Source organism: Scyliorhinus torazame, chromosome 6 (assembly GCF_047496885.1).
Source record: "Scyliorhinus torazame isolate Kashiwa2021f chromosome 6, sScyTor2.1, whole genome shotgun sequence".
Classification (NCBI taxonomy): Eukaryota; Metazoa; Chordata; class Chondrichthyes; order Carcharhiniformes; family Scyliorhinidae; genus Scyliorhinus; species Scyliorhinus torazame.
Genome location: NC_092712.1, coordinates 96,482,564 through 96,496,896, shown reverse-complemented (window position 1 = coordinate 96,496,896; position 14,333 = coordinate 96,482,564). Strand labels below are relative to the sequence as shown.

Sequence of the window (14,333 nt, the reverse complement as noted above, 5' to 3'; positions counted from 1 at the left end):
GGGGAGAGGAGGCATTTCAGAATAACAATAGTAATAAGGGACACAGTAGTTAGGGAAACATACAGGTGTTTCCATGGTCGCAGACTGATTCCAGAATGGTATGTTGCCTCCCTCCGCTCATGGTCAATGAAACATACCAACCTGCAAATTAGGAGCAAGAGTAGGTCATTCAACCTCTCGGGCCTGCTCCGCCATTCAGTATGATCATGATTGATCTGATTGTGGCTTCAATGCCACTCACTGTACTACCTGTCCCCAATACGCATGTTAGTCAAGAATCTACCTACTTATGCCTTAAAAATATTCAAAGACCCTATCTACCCCTCGCTAAGGATTCGAATTCCACAGACTCATGATCATCAGAAAAAAATTCTTCTTATCTCGGTCTTCAATGTGAGATCCTTATTTTTAAACTGATACCCCTATTCTAGTTCTCCCACAACGTCCTCGCAACGTCCACCCCGTCAAGTCTCCCTCAGGATCTTGTATGCTTCAATAAGGTCACCTCCCATTACTCTAAACTCCATTGGATATACGTGCCCAACCTATCCTCATAAGGTAACCCTTCATCCCAAGATTCAGTCATGTGAACCTTCTCTGAAGTGTTTCTAATACCAATATATCTCCTCTTAACAACACGATCAAAACTGCAGACAGTACTCCAGGTGTGGTCTTACTAATGCCCTGTACAACTGTAGCAATCCCTATTTTTATATGCCATGCCCCTTGCAATAAATGAAAAATCCCATTTGCCTTCCTCATCACTTGTGAACCTGCAGACTAACTTTTTGTGATTCATTTAGTAAGACATCCAGATTCCTCTGTACCTCAGAGTTCTGCAATCTTTCTCCATTTAAATAATATACTGCTTTTCTATTCTTCCCACCAAACTTTTCCACTTGTCACTGAGTGGCAAGACATTGAACAGCCAGCGGTTGTGACATTGGTATCAATGACATAGGTCAAAAAAAGCAACGAGATAATGCAGGAAGATTCGAAGGAGCTTGAAAAATACCTAATGATTCATCTCTGGATTACTTTTGGTGCCAGTTGCTAGTGTGAATGCAGATCAAGGATAGAGCAGATGAATGCGTAGCTGGTGGGATGGTGCAGGAAGAAGAGATTTGTTGGGGCCTGTTTTAGGGGAGACTAGTACCAGCCTGGTAGGTTGCAATGCAACAAGGTCGGGACCAATCTTGTGCAGAGATTTGTTAGTGCCGTAGGGAAGGGTTTAAACCAGTTTGGCAGGGAGATGAGAACCTGAGCATAGATTCAGAAGAGAGTGAAGCAAAACTGAAGGCAGAAAATTTGTAAATGATTACTGACGCCAGAGGGAAAAAATGCTGGAAAACAGACGACAAAAGAGTCTGGCATTGCTCAATAATGTATATATATATACACAAGAAGTCTTGAACAAGAGCGGTGAGCTGAGGGCACAGATTCACACAAGTAGGGGCTGTTTAGCACAGGGCTAAATCACTGGCTTTGAAAGCAGACCAAGACAGGCCAGCAGCACGGTTCAATTCCAGTACCAGCCTCCCCGAACAGGCGCCGGAATGTGGCGACTAGGGGCTTTTCACAGTAACTTCATTTGAAGCCTACTTGTGACAATAAGCAATTTTCATTTCATTTCATTTCAAGTATAATATAAGCCATATTTCAGTAATATCTAAAGAAGGAAAGGAATGATAGATCACCAGCCATGCTTACAGGGTTTACAGACAAGATAAGAGGGGGGAATAAAAAAAAGGGGGAGGAAACTGAAATATATATATATTTTTTAAAACAATTACAGTGGAGGAGGATGATATGTCAGGGGAATCCTCAAATGAGGCCATGTGAGCTGAACTGACGAATGAAGAAGTGGTAATCAGACTGTTAGGAATATACCATAGATTCCCCCAACAGTCAGAAGGGAATAGAAAAGCAAATATGCAGACAAAGGTGTGCAAGATCCTGGGTACAAAAGCAGGGACTTTATGGTGAACCTTGACAACACACTGGTTCAACATCAACAGGTGAAGTGTGTCTAACTCTGAGCACCACACATTACGAAGGAAGTGAAAGTGATGCAGGAAAGATTTAAAGAATGGTCCCAGAGATGATGGACTTCAATTATGTGGGTAGATTGGAGAAGCAGAGATTGCTTTTCTTAAAAAGATTGAGAGATTCAATAGAAGTGTTCAAAATCATGAGTCGTCTAGACAGAGTAGATAGGGAGAAACTATTCCCATTGGTGAGTCAGAAGGGCACCAATATGAGGTAAATGCACAAAGAACCAATGGTAATATGAGGGAAAACATTTTTTTATACTGCAAGTGGTTAGAGCCTGGAATGTGCTGCATAAGAGTGAGGAGGAGGCAGATTAAATTGTGGTTTTCAAAAAGGAATTGGGTAAGCATCTAAGAGAAAATTTGCAGGACGATAGGGAAATGGCTGGGGAGTAGGAGTAGCTGATATTTTTTATCTTGCAGAGAGCTGGCATGGACACTGTAATATCCCGCACAGGAGCTATGGAGTGGGAATACCAGTCTTCCCCGTGCTCCTTGCAGAGTACGAGCTCCCCCGCTAGGGCCGGGGTATCTCAAATACCTAGAGTATGTAAGGTCGGCCAGTAAGGCACTGACCAAGGAAGGACCACGGTAGGGGTCTATCGGGAAGTGTAAATATACTGTTGTAAATCAAACTGTTTTTATTTCTACTCGGTTTGGACTTCCGCGTCCTTATTTTTGCTGTAACCTATTGTTCTATTCTATGATACAAAAAAATAACTGTGTGATTGATTGTGAGGAGAAAAGATACAGACTGCAGAAAGCAATCAGTCGACTAATCAGGTGGACAGTGAAGTGGGAAATGGATAACTGAGAGATTATGTACTTGGGGAGGGCAAACAATGAAGCACTCAATACATGGTAGGTTTCTGGAAGTCTAAAGGAACAGAGGAAACTTGGAAGACTCCCTAAAGTCACCAGGAGATAAAAATGACATGTTTTAAGGCGGCACACGGTATACTTCCTTTTAGCCAAGGCATAAATTATTAGAGCAGGCAGGTTAGGTTGGAACTGTATGAAACACGAGTTAGCCCAAATCTAGAGGCACGGTGGCGCAGTGGCTAGCACTGCTGCCCCACGGCACCGAGGACCCGGGTTCAATCCCAGCCCCAGGTCACTGTCCGTATGGAGTTTGGACATTCTCCCATTGCCTGCGTGGGTCTCACTCCCACAACACAAAGATGTGCAGGGTAGGTCGATTGGCCACGCTAAAATTGCCCCTTAATTTAAAAAAAACAAAACTTTGCTGGCCTCCACTGAGCAAATGAAAGACACGGGATTAAATTGTGCGGCGCTTCCTGCCGGCGGGATGTTCTGATCCCGGCGATGGCCACCCAGCGAGATGGGTTCCCCAGCAGCAGAGGGTACGAGCACACAAAACGCCATAGACCACTGCTGGAAAACACGGGGGGTGGGGGGAGTGAAGGGAAAATCCCACCCATGGCAAATTAGAAAATTCCAGAAATTGTGATGCAATTTATTTGCGCAATCTCCACCCATTTCTAAGTCCATAGAACAACACTATAAACTCAGAATTAGTCAGGCTATAACAATAACAGGTGATGGTGATAAATCATAATGACAGATTAGGATGCTCTCAGACAAGTTTTTAAATCACGTAGTTTTTAAATTAAGAATCTTTATTGTCACAAGTAGGCTTACATTAACACTGCAATGAAGTTACTGTGAAAAGCCCCAAATCGCCACATTCCGGCGCCTGTTCGGGTACACTGAGGGAGAATTCAGAATGTCCAATTTACCTAACAGCACGTCTTTCAGGACTTGTGGCCGCACCCAGAGGAAACCCACGCAGACACAGGGAGAACGTGCAGACTTCGCACAGTGACCCAAGCCGGGAATCGAACCCGGGACCCTGGCACTGTAAAGTGCTAACCACTGGGCTACCGGGCCGCCACTTACAGTTGCAAATGAAGTAGTATAGAAACTACAACCTGCAGTTGATAACATGGCCAAACTTGATATGGGCATTGGATGTCCAGGGTATTTTATTCCACAGCACTAATAGTTTTTTAACAACTAAATTTAGAATAACCAATTCTTTTTTTTTTCCAATTAGGCGTAATTTAGCATGGCCAATGCACCTACCCTGCAAATCTTTGGGATGTGGGGGTGAGACCCACGCAGACACAGGGAGAATGTGCAAACTTCACTCGGACAGTGACCCAGGGCCGGGATCGAACCCGGGTCCTCAGCGCCTTGAGGCAGCAGCTAACCACTGCGCCAAAGTTCCACCCAATAGTTTATTTATATCCAAAATGAATTACATGCATGCCTTCCATTATCCCCACTCCAACTTTTGTTTCTTGCCGATTTCACCATGTGCCCCGTTCAACCCAGGATATCTGTCACTGTTTTCATCAGCTAGTCACCATCAGGCATGCAAAAGCAAGCTGGTAAAAACCTTTAAGTGTTTTTCCTCCTCCACTTACAATGCCTTCCTTTTATTAGCACAATGGAAGTAGTTACTTCAACACAAATGGCTGTCAAACCTTTGAACCTCCATTCCATGGCATCATACTTTAATCCACATACACATTCTTGAAAAATCTTATGATTAGTCCATAATTTTCCAATTTGGAAGACAATCTATGCTACTGCACATGGCAGTGATGGTGAGGGGAAGGAAGGAGTCAGATTAAATTACTATCATAGATTTCATAGAATTTACAGTGCAGAAGGAGGCCATTCGGCCCATCGAGTCTGCACTGGCTCTTGGAAAGAGCACCCTACCCAAGGTCAACACCTCCACTCTATCCCCATAACCCAGTAACCCCACCCAACACTAAGGGCAATTTTGGACACTAAGGGCAATTTATCATTGCCAATCCACCTAACCCGCACATCTTTGGACTGTGGGAGGAAACCGGAGCAGCCGGAGGAAACCCACGCACACACGGGGAGGATATGCAGACTCCGCACAGACAGTGGCCCAAGCCGGAATCGAACCTGGGATCCTGGAGCTGTGAAGCAATTGTGCTATCCACAATGCTACCGTGCTGCCCATCATTTGGGTCCGTTGGGCTTTTGGGATCGGAATCCTGCATGCCTTGCTGTATGCAGTGGACAGGTCTGCGTTGCAGCTGGGATCGCTGGCTTTTGACCGTGGAGCGGATCTGCATAAGGCGGCATAATGCCCAGGCTTTCCACATTGTAGACATCGCCTTCCTTTGGCTGGGCATTGCCGCGTTAAATGGGCAGAGCCACAATTTTGGCACGCTGATGTCAGTGCGTTCCGTGCGCCTTCGCGCCTGCGCAGTGCGGTCGGCCGACGTTCGCACATACGCAGTGGGGCTTTCGGCCGCATCATTGCCCTCCCAGTCATGGTGCGCCTGAGCGGGCCCCGTGGAAAGCCCACGAAACGGCCACTGAAACCCGCGAAACGGCCACTCTCCTCAATGCTCACACCCTGCAGCATAGCGATGGCCTGTACACTTTCTGCCTCGTGGGAGGCTAGTTTTGCCGTTTCTGCCTCCTTGATGTGGGAGTAGCGATTTCTGGCATATATATCATTGCAGTTTGAACTCTTATTTTTGAAGGAACATTTTACATGTTGGTAAGATCTTTGACTTGAAAACTGCCCCATCGCCGCAGTCCTTGAACAAATTGTCGTCTTCCAAATCTTTGCCCATCTGTCCTGCAACGCCATATTTAAATCTATCCAATCAGATAAGGCCGTATTAAATTATCAAAATATGATATCTTTCAAGTTATCAGACAATAAAAAGAACCAATATTAGCCATAACTGTAGTGACAGAGTGTCAGCCAGCTTTATTAGTATAATGGATCTAGGTTTTCTATTAATAGAGAAACATTACCTTTGTTTTTCCTGGTACACATTTTGCTATTTTGTCCCAGCGTTCAGAAGTCCCCTTCGGATACTGTTGTAAGGCTAATTCAAGCAGTTTTTGTTGATTTTGGTTCCACAGTTCAGCACTTTCTTCTGAAGATCGAATCTTCCCTTTCCTTTTCTTCTCCTCGTCACTATCATCATCCAGTTCCGTGTTATCAAAGTCCCTCTGACGTCTTCCTTTTTGTTTTTGTTCAATTTCTTCTTGGATCATAAGCGATGTCTCTGATGTTTTTGCAGTTTTCCGTTTCCGTGGCCTGGTTTCTGTGGACAGTGCCTCTGTGTAATTATCTTGATCATCCCCATTTTCAAACTCGTGTTCTCCTTCAACCTCCTCATCTCTTTTCGTGATTATGTCATCAGGAAGAATTGCTTCACGTTTAGCACTCTTTGTAGTCTGGGACACAGATTTCAGATCCAATAGTTTTACCGCTCCTGTTTAAAAAAGAACATTTGGGTTAACGTTGCTCATGTTGTTCAATATTTACCACAGTTTGGATTTACAACAGAACATATTTGTGAAAAAATCTATCCATTTATATATGTTTACGTAGGTAAATACAAGATTAACCATGTCTTTCCCACTTTGAAGGAACGGAAGCACTTGCATAGACACAATCATTGCCATCATGCCATGAAACCAATGGGTGAGGGGCCAACCAGGGGAGCTTTGAACGAGTCAAGTCAGGAGGTTACATACTCATCTGTAAGGGTTTTGGTTGTAGATGGGGCTGAGGCCAGGGAAGTTGCAGAAGTTGCAGACAGAGAAGTGATAGTGCTGGAACGGATGGGAGATCAGAAACTCAGGTCAGGGTCATACTGCATGCCGAGATTGCAACCAATCTAGTTCAACCAGACACATCAGCCAAATCAACTGAATAGTGTGACAAGGCTCCAGCGTTGATGACAGTGGTTTAAAAAAATGGTTTTGACCTTCCCAAACTTTAACTGGAGAAAAGAGAGGTGCATCCGAGTCTGATAACAGGGATTCAGTGGAAGCATCAATAGAGCTGGGTGTTGTCAGCTTACCAGTGGAGGTTGACCATTATCGTTCAATTATTTCACAAAAGAGCAGCATGATGATAAGTAAGAGGATGGGGGCCAAGGTTAAATCATTGGGGTTTCCAGAGGTAACAGTAGCTGTGGGAAGAGAAGCATGTTGAAGATTCTCGGTCTATAATGGCATAACAAAACACTGGAATATAACAAGGGCAATACCATTGAGCGAGACAATGGAGAAGAGCAGTTGCAGGAGTATAGTGTGTTCAACCATGTTAATGCCTCTTGGCCTGTCTGCGGCCAAAGTGCACATAGAAGATGCAATTTGTGATTTCAAGCAGATCCATTTCAGTGATGTGTCAAAGGCAAAAATCTGATTGGATAGATTTAAATATGCCATTGCAGGACAGATGGGCAAAGATTTGGAAGTCGACAATTTGTTCAAGGACTGCGGATATAGGGCAGTTTTCAAGTCAAAGAGACAAGGCTGGGTTTGTTTAAAGAGAGGGGATGGTGAAGGAAATTTCAAATTGTAATCTCCAGGTGTGGCCTCACCAACACCCTATACATTTGGAGTAAAACATCCCTATTCTTATGCTCAAATCCTCCTGTTAGGAAGGCCAGCATACCATTTGCCTTTTGTATTGCCTGCTGTACCTGCGAGCTTACTTTCAGTGACTGATACACGAGGACACCAAGGTCTTGCTGAGTATCCACCTCTCTCAATTTACCTCAATTAAATAACAATCTGCTTTCCTATATACCGAAGCGGATAGCCTCATATTTATCCATCTGTGGAGAGGAACATCGACACAGCCTCAACCTACGAGAACCTAGAGACAATAGGGCCTCCCTGGTTCTCCTTGGATGTCGGACCCTCGCTGCAACTTGCCCTCCATCCTTTGGTTCCTCCTCGGGCTTGTCCTCCAGCACCTCCTAGACTACCTTCTCCTCCCCCTCAGCTGAGCCCGCATGTCCCTCCGCTGTCTTCTTTAGCATGTCACCCCAATGCTGTGCCAGATTGTGAAGGGAACAGCAGACCACCACAAAGCAGGAGGCCCTCAGACGGTCAAGGCATCGGAACCACATTTTCCACAGCCTGATGCACCGCTGAATGACAACACGGGTGGCAACGCGGGCCTCATTTTATCCGGTCTCCGCTCCGGGCTCAGGCCTCCGCACCAGCGTCATCAGCCATGTCCTCAGCAAGTATCCCTTGTCCATGAGCCAACCCGTCCTCAAAGACACTGGGGATCTCAAGAGTTCCCCAGGATGTAGCTGTCATGCACGCTCCCTGGGTAGCGGGCACACACGTGCATGATTCTAAGGCAGTGTTCGCACACGATCTAAAGATCCCAGGAGTGGAACCCCTTCCTGTTAATATATTGGAATGGCCAATAATGCCTGTACACTTTGGGCCATTGCTGGCCTCCCCTTCTGGCACCCTCCTTAGCCTGATGGGTGGTCGGCAGCCTCCTGCACATGGGATGCCACCTCCAGCCTGCGTTGTCGTTGCTGCTTCTATAGTGTCTGCCTGCCTCGGGTGCCACAAGCACATCGAGGGCAGGCTCTGCGCGGTCCAGACCAGCAAACATTGTTTTATCTGAAAGGAATCAGAGAAGGAGATAGACCAACAATCAGTTGGGGCATCCATCCCGGGACTCTCAAATACTCCAAGCCACCCTTACAATGACTGTCCCATCTTCTTTCAGAATGCCAACCACAAAGCCAGTTGAGCTGACACTCATCTGCGGTCAGATCAGGAGCCCATAGACCTCAAACCACTGCCGGGAACATTAGGGAGAACGTGATCAGCTGCCCGCCACTCATCCACACACTTACCCCTCGGCCACGAGACGATCCTCCATGGTGAAGCCTTGCTCTTTAGTGTTTGATTGTTGGCAGCTGCCTCTATGGTGCTGATGCTCCTGGAGTTCAGGCACACTTTTCAGGCATCAACTTTGCTGGACATGCAGTGCGCTAATCATCCTCCAAGACATGGCACCTGTGCCTTCGAGGAGGCACTTGAGAGTTGAGGTGTGTGAAGTACTTTCACAAGGCTAATTCCTCATTTGGAATAGCCTTCAGCTGTGAAGCTAGAAGCTGCTCACAGTCAAAGGAGGTGAAATTGATTTTAGGAAAGAAGCTGCAGCAGGCCTCTGTCCTGGAAGAGTTTGGTGGGACAGACAGGCTGAAGCTGTGGTTCCCCCTGCTATGGGTAGCCACAATATTTTAAGATGGATGGAAGGCCTCACAGACACAAAGCTCCTCACCAACCGCCCCCCCCCCCCCAACCCGGCCCAGAGGTGACACCCGACTTGAAACTTCTCAGCACCCCCCGACCAAGCCCAAGCCCCGCTGAGCAATGGGGCAGCAGCTCCAGTGCCCTTGAGCTGCATGCCGGAAAACGGAAATTGCTACCCACTTCCCCTCAGTAGCCATTGCGCCAGCTTCACGCTTTTGAAAAGGAGTACTAAACAATGCCCATGTGACTTCCCGCTGGGGAGTCAGGTAATTCTCGGGAGGGCGCAGCATTCGACTTCAATCTCGTTAATGAGATTGAAATGAATGCAAATTAAGGTTAATGATATTCTTGCCATTTTTGGGCCAGACCTGGAACTCGCCCTCGGGAGCGGACCGGGTGAACCACAAAATGGTTTCCGTCCGGCGTGAATCTCAATTGCAATTTCCCGCTATTCACCCGGCACACCCTGATCTGCACCAGGCGCAACGCGGTCCCGGAATCGGATCCAACATGTTTGTGTTTGTCCTATATTATTTTTAAATTAAATTTAGAATATCCAATTCATTTTTCCCAATTAAGGTGCAATTTAGCATGGCCAATCCACCTACAATGGACATAGATCATACAGTGCAGAAGGAGGCCATTCAGCCCATCGAGTCTGCACCGATCCACTTAAGCCCTCACTTCCACCCTATCCCCGTAACCCAATAACCCCTCCTTACCTTTTTGGTCACTAAGGACAATTTATCATGGCCAATCCACCTAACCTGCACATCTTTGGACTGTGGGAGGAAACTGGAGCACCCACAGGAAACCCACGCAGACACAGGGAGAACGTGCTGACTCCGCACAGACAGTGACCAGCGGGGAGTTGAACCTGGGACCCTGGCGCTGTGAAGCCACAGTGCTAGCCACTTGTGCTACCGTGCTGCCCACAAAATCTTTTGGTTGTGGGAGCCCGCGCAAACACGGGGAGAATGTGCAAACTCCACACAGAGGGGGACCCAGAGCCGGGATTGAACCTGGGACCACGGCGCCATGAGGTAGCAGTGCTAACCACTGTGCCACCATGCTGCCCTCTCTGTCCTGTATTATAACAATCATTGAAGATCACAAACAAAGTTTTCAAGGTGAACATGGGGCTGAGATGTGACCGGATATAGTGATACACTAGAAAATAAATGATACAAGGTAAACATAGAGCACTAAGTTAAACCATGACAAGACAAAAAAAATTAAAGGAAATTTAAGCTCACTTCATAAGGTCCTCCTGGATAACGAAGATAACCCATAGAATCCCTAAAGTGCACAAGGAGACCATTTGGCCAATCACATCTACACCAACCCTCTGAAAGAACACTATCTATGCTCACTCTCCCACCCTATCTCCGTAACCCCACCTAACCTGCACATCTGTGGACATTCAGAATACAAATCTGGAAGCAACTCTTAATCCTTAGCCATGTTAAGGGGCAGCACGCTGGCACAATGGTTAGCACTGTTGTCTCACAGCGCCAGAGACCTGGAGTTTGCACATTCTTCCCGTGTTTCATCCAGATGCTCCGGTTTCCTCCCACAGTTCAAAGATGTGCGGGTTATGAAAATGAAAATCGCTTATGTCACAAGTAGGCTTCAAATGAAGTTACTGTGAAAAGCCCCTAGTCGCCACATTCCGGCGCCTGTTCGGGGAGGCTGTTACGGGTTAGATGGATTGGTCATGTTAAATTGCCCCTTCGTATTCAGGGATGTGCAGGTTATGGGGATAAGACGGGGTGGGCGAGGGAGTGGGGTGGACGAGGGAGTGAACATGGGCAGAGAGCTCTTTTGAAGGGCCGTGCAGCTTCGATGGGTTGAATGGCTTCTTTCTGCATTGTAGGGATTCTATGAAACAGGTCATTTTATGCAAATTTATGCATGGCGAGACTTGAGGGATTTCCTAAGGAATTCTGCGATCGGATCATCTGATAGTGAGGTCTGGCGGCTAGGCCCCCGCAATGTTTATAAACATCAAGCTATGATTGACAGCTCCTGGACCAGATCAAGTTTCAGTGGTGTCTAATTCCTTCAAGGCACTCATGGTGAAGGAACATGAAACAATTGTAGACAGCTGGGTGTGTGTAGAAGCTGTCAATCACAGCCTAGCAAAATCAATATCACAGAGAAATTAATGAATGGCTTGCAGATGAAAGATCTGAGGGGGTTTGAACACAGCTAACTGGGTTTCTCCTAGGAATTTACAGGTGCTGCTCCCTGTGCTGAGCCAGCAAGTGCATTGCAAAGATGTGTTTTAAAGCAGTGATCTTTTTTCACTGCCTCGGTCTGGACTGCTCTCTAATTTCCAACAGGGGTCTCTTCTGGGGGGCTTCCAAGCAGGAGTCTCTCTTCTGGGGGGGCTTCCAGGCAGGAGTCTGTCTTCTGGGGGGCTTCCAGGCAGGACTCTCTGGTAGTGGTCTCTTTAATTAGGGGGTCACTGGTGGAGGTCTCTTTAATTAGAGGGTCTCTGATGGGGGAGCGGTCGAGGGGGGTCTGGTGGGGGTGGGCAGGTCTTGCATTGTTGGGGGGGGGGGGGGGGGGAAGAGGATGGCCTCTGATGGGCCTTGTGGGCAACTCCCTTAAAGAGTTCCCCTCTTAGCCCACCACGAGGTCCACCTTGTCAGGGCCACACATCAAGACCTGCACCAATTCTAGCCCACATAATTCCCGGCCCAGGACCAGAGAATCACGAGGGCCTGGAGAATATGGCTCGTTAATAGGATGCAAATGAGTCATAACGAGTATTTGGCGTGGGGCACGGATCTCGGGACATTAAAGCAGGTAGGTGTGCAAGGCAGGCATTTGAAATGAATAGGCGCGAGTTGGATGTTTTACAGATAAAAAAAAGGTAGAAATCTGCATTAGGAGATAAAGAGGCTTTGTTGTGTTCCATTGTTAAATTTCAAAGGGAAGTGAAAAGGAGTTTACGAATTGAAAAAGGTCATAAATAAATACGGCCAACAAAGAACAAAGAACAAAGAAATGTACAGCACAGGAACAGGCCCTTCGGCCCTCCAAGCCCGTGCCGACCATACTGCCCGACTAAACTACAATCTTCTACACTTCCTGGGTCCGTATCCTTCTATTCCCATCCTATTCATATATTTGTCAAGATGCCCCTTAAATGTCCCTATCGTCCCTGCCTCCACTACCTCCTCCGGTAGTGAGTTCCAGGCACCCACTACCCTCTGCGTAAAAAACTTGCCTCGTACATCTACTCTAAACTTTGCCCCTCTCACCTTAAACCTATGCCCCCTAGTAATTGACCCCTCTACCCTGGGGAAAAGCCTCTGACTATCCACTCTGTCTATGCCCCTCATAGTATACCTCTATCAGGTCGCCCCTCAACCTCCTTCGTTCCAGTGAGAACAAACCGAGTTTATTCAATCGCTCCTCATAGCTTATGCCCTCCATACCAGGCAACATTCTGGTAAATCTCTTCTGCACCCTCTCTAAAGCCTCCACATCCTTCTGGTAGTGTGGCGACCAGAATTGAACACTATACTCCAAGTGTGGCCTAACTAAGGTTCTATACAGCTGCAACATGACTTGCCAATTCTTATACTCAATGCCCCGGCCAATGAAGGCAAGCATGCCGTATGCCTTCTTGACTACCTTCTCCACCTGTGTAGCCCCTTTCAGTGATCTGTGGACCTGTACTCCTAGATCTCTTTGACTTTCAATACTCTTGAGGGTTCTACCGTTCACTGTATATTCCCTACCTGCATTAGCCCTTCCAAAATGCATTACCTCACAATTGTTATTCCCTACCTGCATTAGCCCTTCCAAAATGCATTACCTCACATTTGTATTCAAGTTATTCAATTTTATTTTATGAGGAGAACAAAAAAGTTTTTATATTCTAGGTAAATTTCAAAGAAGGATAAGGATAATGAGAAAAGATTAAAGATAAAAAACATATTTACAGACAAGTTGGGAGATGTGTCTTGCTGGACATGTAAGATCTCCTGGAGAGAGTGCTCTGTGCTGGGACAGAATTGTGAAGAATTCTTCATGCCACCCCAGAGAAACGTCTGGTTGCTCCAGAAAGCAGGGTTTTGGTTTAAAGCCTTGAATTTTGACAGCCGAGTGAGAGAAAGAGGAAAGTCCTGTGAAATACCTCCCTGAAACAACTGTGGGTAGTGCCTTGTGGTAATATTACTGGAATGTTTGGAGGGCAGCACGGTGATGCAGTGGTTAACATTGGGACTACGGCGCTGAGGACCCGGGTTCGAATCTCAGTCCTGAGTCACTGTCTGTGTGGAGGTTGCACATTCTCCCTGTGTCTGCGTGGGTTTCACCCCTACAACCCAAAGATGTGGATTGGCTATGCTAAATTGCCCCTTAATTGGAAAAAAAAAATTAAAATAGCAAAAAAAACATATCTATCAGAACTGTTGCCAAAGGGTGTGTTTATTTGTGCATCTAAGAATCTTTTGCAGAATGCTCTATAGGATAAATTTTAATATTTTTTTTAATTTTTTTTTTTAAAGAGAATTCAGAGTACCCAATTCATTTATCCAATTAAGGTGCAATTTAGTGTGGCCAATCCACCTACCCTGCACATCGTTTTGGGTTGTGGGGGTGAAATCCATGCAGACACTGGGAGAAGGTGCAAACTCCACACGGACAGTGACCCGGGGCCGGGATCGAACCTGAGTCTTCACACCGTGATGCAGCAGTGCTAACCACTGTGCCGCCCTCTGTAGGATTAATTTTTAACGGTGTAAATGTAATCTTGTATGTTTAATTTTTCTTTTCTTTTTGTTAATAAATGTTTTAATTTAATATTTAAAATCCCCAAAAGTGTTACTGGAATTTGTGGCTTCAGTACACGCATTTTCTCATGGCAAAATAAAAGTATAAAATAATTGCGTTTGCCTTCTTGTGATTTAGTTTACGTGGCACTTATTACTTTCCAGATCATAATAATAGTCACCAAGAAATCAATTAGGAAATTCAGAAGAAACTTCTTCACCAGAGAATGGAAGTCACTAACCCAGGGAGTAGTTGTGGGGAGTAATATGAATGCATTCAAGGTGAATGCAGAAAAGCATAGTGGGAGAAGGTAATAGAGGGATATCCTAATAGAAGAGGCAGGATGAGAGGAGGATCAAGTGGAGCAGAAACATCAGC

General features: G+C 46.1%; 1 protein-coding gene across 1 annotated transcript in view; it reads right to left on the bottom strand.

The window, feature by feature from the left end:
* The window catches only part of dnajc1 (DnaJ (Hsp40) homolog, subfamily C, member 1), a 328,861-nt gene that overhangs the window by 4,985 nt on the left and 309,543 nt on the right, over nucleotides 1-14,333 (bottom strand). The window contains exon 11 of the mRNA XM_072508505.1: nucleotides 5,889-6,355. Within this exon, the coding sequence (XP_072364606.1) occupies nucleotides 5,889-6,355 (467 nt within the window). The remainder of the gene's footprint in view (nucleotides 1-5,888; nucleotides 6,356-14,333) is intronic.